The sequence below is a fragment of the Passer montanus genome, unplaced genomic scaffold, assembly GCF_014805655.1.
Source record: "Passer montanus isolate IOZ18808 unplaced genomic scaffold, ASM1480565v1 scaffold10, whole genome shotgun sequence".
NCBI classification, from domain to species: domain Eukaryota; kingdom Metazoa; phylum Chordata; class Aves; order Passeriformes; family Passeridae; genus Passer; species Passer montanus.
This window is the reverse complement of record NW_024356505.1, coordinates 38,922,736-38,938,886: the sequence shown is the minus strand read 5'-3', so window position 1 is coordinate 38,938,886 and position 16,151 is coordinate 38,922,736. Positions and strand designations below refer to the sequence as shown.

Genomic DNA, 16,151 nt, shown 5'->3' with positions numbered 1-16,151 from the left:
CAGCTTTCTTGAGAATTGAAACACTTTTAATAATTTCCTTTAAGGAAATTCTCTTCTTGCTGTTATCTGAGGCAGTGGGGACAGAGTGAAGCCAGGATATGCAAAGTACAAAATACTGGAAAAGTCAAAAAAAAGGTGAAAAAGATGAGGAAAGCTGAGTAAGGCTAACCCAGAAGAGTGTTCATTCCTTTTGAGATAAAGGTAAAAAAGGGAGACTACACTGGAGATGGAAATTCAGGAAAAAACTGGAGGCACAAGGAGGGGATGAAGGACTTGCTGTCCTGGCATGAGAGCAGAATGAGGGTCTGCTTGCTGCAACACAAAGGCAGAAAATTAAGAACCCATAAAGCTGTATATTGTTTACACAGTGCACAGCCAGATGTGCCAAAGGTCACCCAAGCAGCCAGCCTGGCTGAATTCTTAAAATTAAATCAATAATTTTAGGATTATTAATACTAGTATTGTGGTATTAGTATTAATATTTAGGAGCTTTAATATTGTGTTATGGTCTAGAGAAGTGGTATGTGCAGCAGACTCCAAAATGAAACACTTCCATGATTCACCTAGGCTGTCTTGCCTTGCTTTGGTCAAAAAAGGTTGGAGCAGATGATCCTTGAGTCCCTCCCAACATGGTATTCTGTGATTCTGTGGATATGTATACCAAAACAATAAAGAGACAATGAGCCCTGTGTCTGAAGGAGGAAGCTACCTGACCCCAGAGCTGGGGGAGCTTCACCTGCACAGCAATCAGAGAGTTTGAGCACCCTCCCCACTCACCTGGATTAAAGCAGCTCACAGAATTTATGTCTGAGCACAAGTTTTTATGGAAAAAATATCTCAAAGAGAATTAAATGCATTTACACAAACCAGCCCCCACTCCAGAGAATCTATGGCAAGGCCAACTTTTCAAAAAGTTAAAGGTAATGATTACCTGTCCATGAGTATCCCCGGGGGGTTTTCCAGGTTCAAACCGTACAGCCAGTCCAAAATCAGCTAGCACAGCTGTCAAGTCGTTCTTCAGCAAGACATTTTTACTCTTGAAGTCCCTATGGACAAGGCAAAAAGTAAGGGAAGGGTTTATCACGGCATGTGTCTAAATCACACTGCAGCACACACACTGGCTGTAGGCTCAGCAGCTCCCAGTAAATCAGCTCCTTGCTTACTTTCTCCCCCAGGGTCCCAGCATGGCCAGTGCTGCAAACTTGGCTTCTCCTCACTGCCCTTGTCCCCAAAACACAACCAAGCAGCCCTGAGCTGACCAGCACAGAGTCAGCCAAACTCTCCAGTGAATTAATCTCAAAGTAAAATCTGATCTGAAGGGGCTCTTTTAATTAGAGCAAGCTGTATATAAGGCACCATTTCTTGCTCCAAGCACCAGCTCTGGATTCCCATCTTCTGGGCCCTTCTCATTCCCAAGAACAAAACCAAGGCAGGTTAAGGGAGTACCTTACTCTTTATCCTAGTAAGGACGTTTGCTCCTATCTACAAAATCAGATCTTTCTGGAAATCAGCAGATGCTGGTGAGACTCTCTCCACCCTGACTACATGCTTCAACAGACTTCTGCCACAGTCATCTATCAGCCTTCTGTTGTAATTGCTGGATTGATCTTCCCTGGAGAATTCAGAGGGTTGGAAAGCAAGCAGGGAAGGGGGTGAGGCCACACAGACACTCTGTCAGGGTCAGAGCAGGCAGCTGACAGGCAGGTGTAAGAATTTGCAGTAGAGATGGTGGCTCTGTGCTTGAAGGGGACATTTGTGTCAGTCCTGTGCTGCAGCAAGATCATTTCAGGGCAGCTCAGGTAAATCTGCAGGGGCTGGGAAGGGTGGGGGTTGGAGGAAGATCACACTGAGATGCCAAACCAGTCGAGCCCTGTTCCCTGGGCTTCCTGCATTTTCATCTGAAAAGGAATGTTTGGCAATCTAATTAAATTACAGACCTTAGACAGCAGATGGCAATTGTCCTGTATGCTCAGCATTATAACTTCCCTATCATCAATTCACTCGGTGACCCTGCTGATTGCAGGACATTGCAGGCCTGCACAAAATAATTAATGAGGGCAGATACAATTGTTCTGCACTAGAGAGACCTGTCAAAATTCTTTGTGAAGAGAGAAACTGCTGGACCATAGAGAAGGGGCTGCTCCCTGCAGCCTCAGATGCCACAGCACCAGCTCAAAGCACTGCAAGCAAAAATCATGCAGCCCCTGATTCCGAGCTTAAAATATCAGAAGAGAGGATTTATCCTCTCTAAGCTAAACACAGCATGATGGGCATTTCTGGCTTGAGGATTAAGATGGGGGAAGTGGGTGTGAAGTTGGAGGGCACTGTGCAGCCAGTGAACCCCAGCAGAAACCAGCCTCCACCAGCTCTAGGGACTCAGCACAGCTTTGCAGAGCCTCCCAAACATTGGTACCCTTCCATTACACAGAAGAACTGCATTTCCCACTATCTGTCATCCCAGAGGCTGTCTGCTTCCATGCTATAGCAGTTTCCCCACAGGCTTAGGCAACAGCCATCATCTAATGACATGGATAAACGCCTTTGCTCGTTCAGCTTTAGGGGATTATGCCCTCAGGATGGTACAGATTGTGCACGAGATTTTTGCAAAGCAGTGGCTCGATGAAGACCACACAGAAATTATCAGACAATCTGCCTGAACGATGTGGTTCCAAGGTGAAACAAGATGTAAACCAGCATTACTGCATGAGCATGTGCTGCTGCTCCTCACCTGCAGTGCCCTTCAGGCATGCAACAGTTAACTCCTACATCTTGATACACGATGCAGGGATTTCCCTTTGCAATTCTATTTTTTTCCCCCATTTACACACATTTCCCCATTTTTCCACGATTTCCTTCCTTCCTTTCACAAACCACCTTGAACTGGCAAGTCTGAGCTGCAATGCAAATGTATCCAGGGAGAAGGACTTAATCCAAGCCGTGCCAAGTAGATTTCCCATAACATCATATCCATTAGACCATCCTAAAATGGTCACTGCCAAATAAAAGTGGCGTGAAAAGAAGAAATTTTTTTTTTTTCATATAGCACTTCAAACTAGGGAATACAGAGCAAGCAGACTATGAGTAATGGGTGAGTTAATTCGATTGAGACACTGGAGATTTTATTTGCAGCTTCCACGTGGGGGCACTTTTGCACCAACAAGTGATTCCATAACCTTAATCCTCCTTGTAGTGCCGGGGGCCAGAGAGGAGTTGGCTGAACCCCTGCCCAGCAGTGACTGGGGAGTCCCACCTGGCAACCCCAGCATCTCCATCCATGTGCACCGTGGAAAGCCATTCAAAAACACCCCCCATGCCCCCCTCCCTGGATTTAAAATGCATTTAGTGTTTTCTTTCAAAAATAAAATTAAAAGGAGTGGGGTAATCCGAAGAAAATCCCTTGTGCCCTGAAACCCCTCCTCCACTAGGTATGTGCTAAATTCACACAAATGCTGCATTCTACAGCTTTTATCACTTGCTAAATGGACAGGGACACTAATGAGCACGATCTGTTGCTTTAAAGCCTCTCTATAGCCTTCCTCTGTTCCCCACCCTCAGGAATTTTCATCTATAAACCACTGCCTTTATTCTACAGGGACAAATGTCAGGGACACAGGGGTCAGCTCCAGGAGCAGCACAAAGGCAGCTGCAGATTCTTTCAAAAGCCCCCAGCTCTCCAAAACTTTCAGGTTTGGGGAGGTGGGGTGTTTTGTGGGCAGGGATACCCTTGCAAAAACAGGGATTATCTTGCCACGGATGAAGCCAGGCCTGCTAGATCAGGTACAAATTGCTGCAGCTGGACGTGGGGTTTAAGTCCCTCCTAGATGAAATGGGCTGGGTGGTGGGGGAGCATGGCCACGGATTACAGCCTGTAAATCCCTTCTGGAAATCTCCCCCATCCTGCCCTGCCATGAGCAAACCACTCAAAAGAGATGCTTCAATCTAGGGCAGTGTGGGACTTTGGAGAAGGGCTGAAGCATGAGGATGGTTTAACCCAACTTTTTCCTTGCTGTCCCCTCTGCACTGACACCCAGGTGGGTTGAGGGAAGTGCCAGAAGGTCTCAGGGGCAGGGTGGCACCTGCTGTGGTGTCTCTCATAAGCATCCTGGCACAATTTGGGCCTTATAAAACTACAGGGGAAAGTAACTTGCAGCCATTTTCTGCCTTTTCACAGTTTATCCATTTTTTACCTAATGATCAAAGGCTGTGTGGGAATACATTTATTGGAGTTATCAGCCTAAATAAGGGAAAAATAGGGTCCAGCTCCTGGTACAGCCATAGAAATACACAGATCATAATGTGATGATATTATGAAGCCAAGTCCTTTCAAACAGTGGTTCTGCAGCAACCAGAATTCCCTTTCCACCACAAGGGAAGAGTTGATGGAAGAGGGAAACCCCTACTCTTTGGACATTCACCATCAGCCACTACCAACTATGCTATTCCACAGGCAAGACACTTGCCCCTCACCATTTCATATGTGGCTGAAAAAAATTATTGTCTTAGCACGGAATTTGCTGAGTTAAAAGGCCTTTACTTCCTAAAAGCACAGCTTCCATTCAACAGCATCATTTCAAAGACAGTGTCAACAAAAGAGGCTTTACCTGTGTGCTATGGCAGGTTTGTGTCCTTCACCTTTGCACCAAGGGACATCTTCATGAAGGTAGGACAAGCCACGGGCCATTGTTTCTGCAACATGGCAGAGCTCATTCCAGCTGATAATGTTGCCCTTCAGGTAATCTGTCAGAGAACCCTGCAGAACAGGACATTGTCAGCTCTTAATCACAGACCCCTGTATGTGACAGATGTGCCAATTTATCAGTTTAGAGAGTGCTTGAAAAATCTGAGCCTTGATTTTACAGGGGGAGGGGGAGAAATCACTGGTGAAAGCAAAAAGAAGAAATAAAAATCAGAAGTGTCCATGAGTTTTCAGCCCTTGACAGCACAGACCTTCTGATGTCTACTTATCTGCCAGGGAAGGGGAGGGAGGTAAGGAAGGGAAAAAATCATCTCTAACCAGAGCAATTAATCCAAGATCAGCAAGGGAAAAGCCTTCCATGCAAGTTGAAGCATTGTATCAGCTGGCTGTGGCAATGATTGACTCAAGCAAACCTTGGATTTACCAGGGGATAACACTACTGGCTCACCCCAGATTTGCACGTTTGTTTTAAGTGTTAGTCATGGTTTACAACTAAAGCAGTCCATGAAGGGGGAGATGTGCTCCAAGGCTCAAAAGCAAACTTGGAGCCCATCTGCAAGGGGCCATTTGGATCTGCAAAATCTGTCTCCCATGATGCTCATCTATGCACATCGAGAGATGGTGACCAGTACAGATGTGAGCTGTGGCCTTCTGTGCCTCTCTCTCTTCCTAAATCCCCATTTTATTTATCCTTTATTTGTGTAGGAAAGCCTTGAAAACTAAAGGAAGGGTGCTTGAAACAGAGGAGCAGGAGCACTTTGCTACCACAGAATCATGGCCCACCAAAAACAGACTGGGAGAATTTCAGGGATTATAATCCTGCTGTATCACAACCAGCTCCCTCTCTGCCTTCCCAAAATATACATGCAATGATACATTACCTTGTCATGGAAAGCTGTGATCAGCCAGAGCTCTGTCTCCAGGTTTGTCCCCCTTTTCTCTGCTGCGATAAATTGCAAAAGGTTTTCATGCTTCATGCCAGGAGTGTTGAAAATCTCCCTCTCACTCTGCCAAGATTGCTTATCCTGAAGCAGGGAGAAATGCACCATCAAAGATCACGCTTCCCTTTAAAGCAAACAGCTCCTTCAGTTCAGTCAGAGCTGCTCACACTACTCTAAAAATCATGCTCCTGTGTTAGGATGTGATGCATCCCTTCAAAAGGAGGCTGTTTTCCCTAAAGAAGAAAGACATGTTGCTGTCCTCAGTCTCCCCTCTCCAAAATTATCCTCAGCTGTTCCTAAAGGACGTGTGGGGAGTGGAGAGGAAGCCAAACTCAACCTTACTGAGAAATAAAATTTTTCAAGATTTCCTAAGGATACTTGCAAGAAAAAAGCCTGAGCATACAGCACCCAGGATGAGCCTTGCAGTGTAATTGCTGCAATTGCAAAATCTAATTTAGGCTCTATTGAATATTTACTAGTAGGTCACAGCTGGCTTGGACAGAAGATGTGCAGATCTCCTTTAGCAATGTATGACAACAAATATGAGGTGAAAAAGTAGTGAAGGAGACAGCAGAGGAGCAGAAAGATTTAGTTTTAGTAATTTTTCTTTCACTTGACTTTTGATTGCTTTACTCTTTTCATCTGCAATTCCTAGAGAATCAAGTCAGGAGTGTTCAAAGGTTTCCTAGAGCAGAAGACAGTACCTGACAGAAAGGCTGCAGCACAATTAGCTCTCACAGCACCAGGGCTCTGCCTTTGGAGGCTGTAAACTGCTCAGTAGGTTTGGATCCAGATTTACAACCCACCCAGGCAGGACACACAAAGCCAGCTCTGGCCCTTTGTGTGCACTCTGGGCACTGCAGCTGCACCCTGCCTTGCTGGATTTGAACAACACAGGCATTTGCAGGGAAGATAACATACCCTGTAGATTTCAGAATGTGCTTGTTTTTGCCCTTCTTGCAACAAGTGCTACTACAGGAAGCATTTGGTAATGAGATAACGCAGGGAGAAGTGTAGGAAGGAAGGGTCCTTGAACTTTTTCCCCCAGCAGAAGAGCCCAAATGCATCTTTGTTATGGTCTCAAAAACCATAATCTCCACAGGCACTTAGAGCATCTCAGCACTGGTGAGGAAGCCCCTGGCAAGTCAGAACCTAATGCAGTGTCCCTCTCACCTGGATAGGGAAGATTTTCACTGCCACGTAGTCGTTCATCAGCTGAGCCTTCCACACGCAGCCAAAGCGTCCCCTTGCCTTGATCTCCAAGAGCTGCAGGGGCTTTAGGCCAACCAGGGGAGAAGGGGGTGGTGGGCCAGGATCCTGCACAAGAGAAAAAAACACTGTCACTAGCTGAAGCTGGACTGTAAAATAAAGGGAGGGGAGGAATCAAGACACTGCACATGAGGAAAGAAGTGTGAAGCAGTGACATTTATTTAATACAAATTATTTAGGTGCACTGCTTGCAGCAAGAACAGCCTGAAATTCCCTGTCTCACTTGCTCTGTAGGGTTTTGATATACAGCACATATAACAATCTACACCTCCAAGTGTCACTTTGTGACACTACTGCCTGCCATGCTCTGGGCAAATCTGAATTCTCCTGTGTTTTCAAAGCAAAAGTTATTTTGGGTGTAAAGCACCAATGTCCCCAAGGATATCTCCTGCTAGAAGTGGAAACCTTTAGATCTTTGTGACCAGAGAGCCAACTACATCTAAAACCTCCCACTGCTCCTCACTACATCAGCATGTTCCACGCAACCCCAGCCATGGGCAGTGAACAGGTCTGTCAGCATCCTACAGATCACATCTGTTTAAAGTCTGCACTTGTCCAGAAGACCAGTGTGACCCTGTAGGGTGTGTGGGGTTGGAGCTCTGTCCTACCTGCTGTCAGATGGGAAAGGTCCACAGTACCATAGAATGGTTTGGGTTGGAAGGAAGCCTTGAAGATCCCCCAGTTTCAACCCCCTACCATGGGCAGGGACAGCTTCCACTAGACCAGAGTCCCATCCAATCCAGCCTTGAACACTGCCAGGGATGGGGCAGCCACAGCTTCTCTGGGCAACCTGTGCCAGGGCCTCACCACCTCCACAGGGAAGAATTTCTTCCTCACATCTAATCTAAACCTGTTCTCTTTCAATTTAAACCCATTCCCACTTGTCCTGTCACCACATGCTCTTGTCAAAAGTCCCTCTCTGTCCTTCTTGTGGGCTCCCTTCAGGTACTGGGAGTCTGCAATTAGGTCACCCCAAAGCCTCCTGCACCCATTCTCTGAGGGTTCATAAAACTGAGCTTCATCAGGGAAAGCATCTTCTCTGCTCTCATAGAGCTGGCAGGAACTTTATCATCTCTTAGATCTCTGATGCTCTACAAAGTTAGCTGAAATCAGGCAATGGGTCTGAGAGTTTGGCAGGAAGGGCAGCCACCAAGCAGGGCTGTCTAATTCCCTCCCTCAGCTATCTCAGACATGGTGGTAACCCCACCTATACCCATCACTCTGACACTTCCATGGAGACCAACTGTGCTACCAACTTCAAAAAGCAGAGAAGAAGAGTCAGGCCACCTGAAAAGAGTGAAAACACCAGGACTTCTGAGCCCCCAAGGGTTGTCTCGGTAGCTCTGGACATCGGAGTGATGTGCTGAGTTCCCACAAAACCCCATCTGTCCCTCCACTCCAAAGATGACTGGCAGGTCCCATGATGAGAGCCCCAAGGTTCAAAATAATCTTTACAGTCGGATTCATACTGATGGACAAACTGATTTTCCTCTGTGTTTATGGTCTTTAATCATATTTACATTGTGTCAGCAAAGTAAGCTTTCCAATGCTACATGGACCACCTTTGGTGTTTGATGGGATGGCTGGCCAAGCTTGATCTCCACAGATGAAAAACCTCCCCCATGGTAGATGTAAAGGGGTATGACTAGGTGCTAAAAACACAGCTGAGGTACAATTACACCAAGAATCTGCATCTTTACACACAAGGTGATAGGGAGTGACATCTGAAGTTTTGTCTTTATTTCATTCAAGCCCAAAAATGCCAAATTTGAGGCAAAAATCCATTTTTACAGAACCAAGAATTTCCAATTGTTGGGGTTCAAAGGATGCTTCAGGAAGGAATTTCGTCCAAACTCCCCATCCATCAGAGGGATTTATAACAAATTGTGAAAGATGTGGAGGAATGGTTTTCAGGATTGGCCAAGTATCTACTGGCAAACTGACCAAAGAAGTTGAAAATGGCTTTTCAGGGCTTGAATGAGTTAAACCTATGGTATCTAAGCCTGATGCATTGGCTAAGGTTACCCAAACATTGGTTTTTGGCTGATCAATGGGCAAAAGTGCATTGCTGAGGGCAAACAAAACAAAAAGACATAAACATGACATCAGATTCAACTCCACCTCCACAGTTCTTGTATGTAAAGCAACAGTATTCATAAGGCTCCATGGTTTTCTCTTCTCCATAGAAGAAATTTTAGTAATGGAGTTACAATGGCCCAAACCACACTTTGCAAGCTGAACCTCCATCTGACCTTTATTTAAGATAGGTATTTCTTGTTTGGATACATAAAAGCAGAACATTTCCTCCTCTTAACCCTTCAAATGTATTAAGACAGCACGAAATCCCTTGCAGCATTGCTTTACCTTTCACAGTGATTGACAAGTTGTCAGTTTTTAGTAAAATGCTGCCGGAGCCACAATCAAATGCAATATTCCCACAGTAGTTCTTGTTCCAAATTACATCAGTGCAGTTGAGACACAAACAATGGGAATACTAAATGGAGCCATGTTGCTATGTTGGAGACAGGGAAGGAAAAAATAGCAAGACTTGCCAAATTAAACAAAAAACTGTGAGAGAAAGAATATTTGCTACTAGGTTGCTACGGGTACGTTAATAACAGGAGATAATATAACCCATGTAAACAATTAAAAACCTATCAGGACAGCCCAGGAAAATCTGATAAAGGTCTATTGGAACATCTCAGTAAATGCAGGTAGTTCAAACCAACCTAAGGAAAAGATTCACCTGTTTTAATAGTTTTTACTGAATGATACTTTTAAAATTATACATCTAAAAGAATAATTGTTTTTCTATTAGTCTCTGAAGAAGGTCCTGCTATTTCTTTTCATGATCCTTGATGCATATTCATAGACTCTGAAAGCTGACACACCCCCTTTCCCTTTCAATCCCCAGATCAACAAAACAGAATCAAATGCAAAAATCCCAGATGCTCAAGGTATCTGGAAACTCATGACCTGTGAATTTAATGAGGAAGGTGTTAAACACCTTTTAAGAGTTTGAGGCTCAATCCATGCTATATAAATCATTCTTCCCCTTGAATAGGATTTTGTTTTGTAACATCCCATAGTGAACTGTCCACCATAAAGAAAACCTAACCTTACTGATGGTTTCCAAAGTGTTGGTACAGCTTTAGCCATAGAGTGAAACAACCTTAAAAAACTATTAAAGAACTGTAGCCAAAGGATTTCTGACTTCGTAACCAAAACATCCAACAACTCAATGTTGACATGAAGCTGGATCAGAGGAGGTTTAGGACAAATATTAGGAAAAGGTTTTTCACCCAGAGGGTGGTTGGGCATTGGAACAAGCTCCCCAGGGAAGTGGTGACAGCACCAAGCTCAGAGCTCCAGGAGCTTTTGGACAACACTCCCAGGCACAGGGTGTGGATCTTGGGGGTTTCCTATGCAGGGCCAGGAGTTGGACCTGATGATCCTTGTGAGCCCCTCCCAACTCAGGACATTCTATGTTTCTATTGAAGTTCTTGGAAAATGGGTCAAGAGAAAGAGACCCCATCTCCCCCTTCTCCCAGTCACTCACCTTCAGGGCCGGTGACTTCAGGCAAGTGGGTAAATTTCTCATTGCAATAGTTGCCCTCGCAGCAGCAGAAAAACACCTGAGGGTTTTCTTCTGTGGCTACACACTCCTGCCTGCACCAGGAAGAGACAGACATGGAATGAAGGGGAGAGAAAAACATTGGCAGCCAACTCCTGTCTGTATTTGGGAGCCAACCTGCCCCAAATTGTCTTCTCCACACACCTTTTCCTGCAGCTGCACTGCACAGATCAGCAGTCTCCACTTATGGAGAACAACTTGGCACTCAAACACCCCAGTGGATAGCAAAGACCCTTGAAAAGACTGCAAAGGAAACAAATGCTTCCATATGTACTGAGGGCATTAGATGGTGAGTAATAAATAACAGCCGCTGCTGCTAAGAGAATGAGAAGGAGAAAAACGACAGAGAGACGCCTCAGTCCCTGAGCAGTGACTTTCCCACAGCCCATATGAACACTGCCAGGGCAGAGAAGTATTTGATGATGCAATTAAAGATTGTGCCATAAAGCACCCATGACGAGGGCTGAGCTAAGGCTGCTCCCACAGCCTTGAGCATCACCAGCTCTGCTCGCTCGAAGGGCACCAGGCAGCAGCAGCCACAGCCCTGCTGCAGCAGGAGAGCTGCAGGTCTGAGGGCATGCAGTGGGAGCTCAAGGTAATGCCTTTAAACTGAAAGAGGGCAGGTTTAGGTTGGATATTAGGTATGAATTCTTTACTGTGAGGGTGGTAAGGCACTGGAACAGGCTGTCCAGAGAAGCTGTGGATGCCTCATCCCTGGAAGTGTTACAAGGTTAGGTTGGATGGGACTTAGATCATCCTAGGTCCTGTGGAATGTATCCCTTCCCATGGGAGGGCACTGGAACTATATGATCTTTAAAAGTCCCTTCCAGCCCTAACCATTTGAGGCTCCTATGATTCTCATTTTGTTTCTAGAGTTTGGAAATTTAATTTTCAAGTGCTGTCTCCTCCATAAAAAGCTTATTTCTGCACAAAAAACCTTTAAGAAAATCAGGTTGCAGCTCTCATTTTCTGCCTTTGCCTCTTATCCAGGTACTGCTACAGCCTTCCCAGCACTGAGATTTCCTTCCACATTGTGCAAAGCCTTAGGGGACTTCCATGGATCAAACCAACTCCACTTCCACGCATCCTCCCTCTCCCCACAGATCAATGCCAAAAGAGATGTGCAGTGATTTTTGCAGTACTTTAGCTGTCATTTCTTTCTGTTTCTTAAATGCTGCTTCCCTTCCTTGCCACCTTTTGCTGTGCTATGCACTGGTTTTAGTTATTAGGCTTGCAGAGCTGCTCTCCACAGAGAACTGTATCAAACTATTTCCTGAAGCCCAGCTAAATTATATGCATAACTTCCTTCCCTCGACCACTTGGAGGAAGTAGCAAAACAATCATATGCGTTTGACATTATTACTCATTTCTGAACCCATGCCAAGCCTCTCTTTCTGTGTTATCACTGACATGCTGCCACAAGAAGAATGGAAAGGGCTCTCTTCAATCCTAGCCCTGGGTAGTTTTCAGTGCTTTACTCCCTTTGGGGGAAAAAAAATGGCTATAGCCAAACTGTCTCCTCCAAGGTCTCAGCTGGGAAGCACTTGGTTTGTTTTTCAGGCTCTCATTTTTTTCAACTTCAAAGCAAAAAAGCAGCCATTTGACTTATTCAAATGAACAAAGATGTTTCAACAAGTTAAACAGCGTTTCCAGATGCTTTTTTGTGAAATCAGATAACAAGCCCTTTGGATTTAACAGCATCAGTGTTAGAGCCTTCAATAGAAAAAACATCCTTTGCTAAATGTCTTGGTTAAAAAATCAAGCTAATGAGTGAAAACAGCCTGCTCCACATCTGCAGTTCATTATCTCTGTCTCTGAGTGAAGCCATCCAGGTATGTATGACATGTTACACTTAGCAAATATTACAGCTGAGACAGAGGGAGAGAATGACACATTTTTCTGTGGCAGGGAGGGCACATTTCAGAGGGGTTCACGTGCTCTGCAGGGGAATGTGAACATGACCTCTCCAGCAGGGCTGTGTAAATAAACCAGAGCACACAAGTTGATTTTTAAACACTACCTTTTTCCTATAACCTTAAATGTACATGTGCCACGTTCTTGTTTCCTCAAGATAAAGAACAGAGTAAGGAGCCGTCACCCTCAACATCCCAACCCTTGCACTCCAAAATTTTTCCACGTTCTGGCGACAAAGGAGGCAGCACTTGGCACATCCCAGCACGTGCTGCTCCAAAAGCAGCTGCAGCAGCCAGAACAGGACCATGCACAGAATACAGGGACACAGAATACAGGTGCATCTGCCAAGGCTGCTCCCAGAAACCCAGAAACTTCAGATGTTTCTGGCATCCAGAGATGCCAGAGACACAAAGGGTATCAGCACAGCACCACTGACAGAAAAATCATCTTCTTAGCCATTTTTGCCACCTTGGGATGCAATACTGCCTGCATGGAAGTCTGCCAAGGGCACTCAAGGGAAGAGAAAAAATGAAAGGGACTGCATTTAAAGAGGGTTTATTCCTTTATATAATTTAAGCTAACCTTTATTTCAAATGTTGCTTTTGGTATTTGTACTGTTTTTTAATTCTCAGAGGATCTTTTAGCTTTGCCCTGGAACATGTAGCTTTGAAAAGTCAGGCAATGGAATACTGGATGCTCAATTCTAGGGCTGCAAAAGGCTGGTGAGGAGCCCTGGAAACTTTTTACCATTGTAACAGAGCAACACATTATGACAGAGTTTAAGAAACACTACATCCCTGCAGAGACACTCAGTGACAATACAAGTGTCACTGGATATGAGAGCAGGCACTGAAAGGAGAAATCTGTTTACAGTAAACACTTCTGCTTGGAAGTAGGAAACTACAGTGACCTTCTATTCTCAGAAGAATTGGCATTAAGATGACTAATGGGCCAAGGAGGATTGATTTATTGGGAAAGAATAAAAATTTAACTATATATAGAGCCTGGCTACTCAACTGGCAAGGGAATAGGTGTGGTAGGAAAGTAACTCTGGAGCTAATAATAGAACAAAGATGAGGAACAACTTACAGTCGAGATAAGCCAAGACAGCAGGCACAAAAGCAGGGGAAGTGCACAGCACCAAAGGCAGAAAACACTGCAGCCACAGCACAAATCTAGTTCCAGCTTAGCCCCACAGCTTAGCACCTGATCTTCCTAAAACTTTCAGAACAAGACGCTACCAAGATGCACAACTGAGAATTGCACAAAGGTGAGATCGACCCACATCGGTGTTATATCAAGGGAAATCCTTGAATTTTATGTTGCTAATCCTTATTGAAAGGGCTGGGCTTGGCTTGCTTGGTTGGTCATTGGTTTAGGGTTTTTTTAACAAAAACCCTGAGCTTAGAGCTACTGAACATTGTCCTTTTCAACTGTGAAACTTCATAGGGCTGTTTTCTTTAGCCGTAATTCTTTTCCCCTTTGTAGAATTGCATCAAGGGAAGTGAGAAAAGACTAGTTAATTTTCCCAGCTATTTAATGAGGCTGGAGCCTTCACACTACAAAACCTCACTCCTTTTCAGCTTGCTACAAGCAGTGACACACACACTCACATTGCTTTTGCTCCCCACTCTTTCTCCTGGCCCTCCTCTTCACTCAGCCAAAGAACAGTGGAACTTTTTGCAACATCACAAACGTCAGAAAATCTCAACCCCTAACCACCCCCAGATATCTGTGCTTTTCTAGACAGCTCCAAATGATTCCAAGTTTTCACTTCTATCACCAAATGCTCCTGGAAGAACATATTGCTCTTCACTTGATGGTACAGGACAGGTTTTTCAGCGAATGCCAGAATTATCAAAGCTTTGCTAAGGAAAAAAACAAACAAAACAAAACACAACACAAAACCCCTGAAAGTGATTTTTGTGCAGATTTTTTGGCTTCTATTTACAAAGTCAAAGCAGGTAAGTGACAATTCTGAGAGCTGCATTAGCAACAGAAGCAATTACAGGCGATAGTTTTGCCAATTAACTTGGACTTGCCTTCTTTTCCTCTATGCAAAAAAATCACAAGCTTTTACACTTAGAAGGTCATTCAAACCTGTATTTGGATAAACCAGCTGGGCTATTACCTGTCATAGCAGTTGAAGTCATCTAACCAGCAGCCTTTCTTCACCAGCTCGATGGAGCCCGAGTTGTTTCTCCAGGAGGCGTAGCAGTGGAGCCGCTTGTCCTTCTCCCCCTCGCAGCGCTCCACGCCGCTCTGGTTGGTCTTCTCCAGCTCCCAGTTGGCATTGTAGTAGATGCACTCCCTTGTCTCAGCCTCCCCGTGGCCTGGCCATGGAAACAAAAATCAAGCCCCAAGAACATTCAGGTAAAATCAGAAATAGATCCTGGGAATTGCATGGCTCTGTTTTAGGTGATGCATTATTTAATTCCCTAGTTGCTGAGCAGCTCAGCAGTGAGAGCTTCAGTACAGAGTGGAGATTATTCTTCTTCTCTAGGGTGAGGTGGGAGATGGAGAGGTCAGGTTTGCCTGAGCTCACACAGGAGCTTATGGTGAAGCCAAGAGCCCAGCTGAGACCTTCCCAGATCTCTCTGGACAATGCTTCAACCTTGGAACCCTAAAACAGGGGATGCACAAGGCAATGCACACCCAGTAGTGTCTAACCACAGAAACCTTGTTTAGCAAAGACAACCTGCCAGGGTGCTACTTGATGCTTGCTGGGATGTCATGCAGCAGAGTTCCTCTCCCTCTGAACCACTACTTTGGGAAACACCACCTAAAAGTACACAGTTTCTTCCACTGATGTAACTGAAAACAGATAATATTCATTCTGCAGAGGAGGGCCAGACCAGTGGGCATTTCTCACTTAGATCCTGGTTCAGGCTTACTTGGGTAAGACTCCCTATGATAAATGCCCTGTTTTTAGCTGCATTTGGCACAGCTCACGGTGCCTCTCCACCCAAGCAAGACCTTGAAGAAAGTTCTGTTCCCCAAACCAAGCAACACTGGCCACCCCAAATGGATGCTTGGCCACCAAAAACAAAGGAGTCTCCATAGCCTGTGGGTGTTCCCTCCTTTAGAGCCTTGTACCAAAGGACTGTGGAGCTCCTACTGCCCCCAGGGAAGCAATTCCCCCATAGCCACCCCCATGTGGCAGAACTGACATACAATTGCAGACACATCCATTAAAACCAGAGTCAAATAAGGGAACACTGATATTTGCAGGTGACCTGTTCTGTCCTAAACCTTAGAAATCCTCTCTTCATCTGAAAATGCTCTGCTTTGTGGCATTTTGAGGATTAGTTTAAAACAAAACGAAGAATGAAACACATCTTGTAAGCAGACAAACACAAAAGATACCATGAGCCCTGTGATGATGGTTCTGTAAATCCTGAAATGCCCTGCAACCATCTCTCCTTGGGATTACCCAACCTAAGGAAAGGTCAGGCCTGGCCATTATTTTGATGGATTGCAATCATGGAAAATGTAGGTATCTCAATAAAATGTGTTGACAGCTGGGTAGAAAACACAAATCGGTCCCGCAGGATGATGAAACAAAAGTGCTGTGCTCCCAAAATAGCCAGACCTCTGTGAAGCCTAGAGCTGAGTTTCTAGCTAGAAAACCACAGTTCTGAATAAACTAGGGGTGATGGGTCCAACCTGCTCCCAACACCAACACCTGGACTCAGCA

The 16,151-nt window shown here is 45.0% G+C and overlaps 1 protein-coding gene across 1 annotated transcript in view; it reads right to left on the bottom strand.

Annotated features, from left to right (window-relative positions):
- Window positions 1-16,151, bottom strand: part of ACVR2B (activin A receptor type 2B) — a 107,357-nt gene that overhangs the window by 14,738 nt on the left and 76,468 nt on the right. Inside the window, exons 2-8 of the mRNA XM_039705725.1 lie at window positions 14,586-14,787; window positions 10,466-10,575; window positions 8,151-8,161; window positions 6,811-6,954; window positions 5,578-5,721; window positions 4,602-4,750; window positions 932-1,046 (exon numbers count right to left, since the gene is read on the bottom strand). Coding sequence (XP_039561659.1) covers window positions 932-1,046; window positions 4,602-4,750; window positions 5,578-5,721; window positions 6,811-6,954; window positions 8,151-8,161; window positions 10,466-10,575; window positions 14,586-14,787 — 875 coding nt within the window. The remainder of the gene's footprint in view (window positions 1-931; window positions 1,047-4,601; window positions 4,751-5,577; window positions 5,722-6,810; window positions 6,955-8,150; window positions 8,162-10,465; window positions 10,576-14,585; window positions 14,788-16,151) is intronic.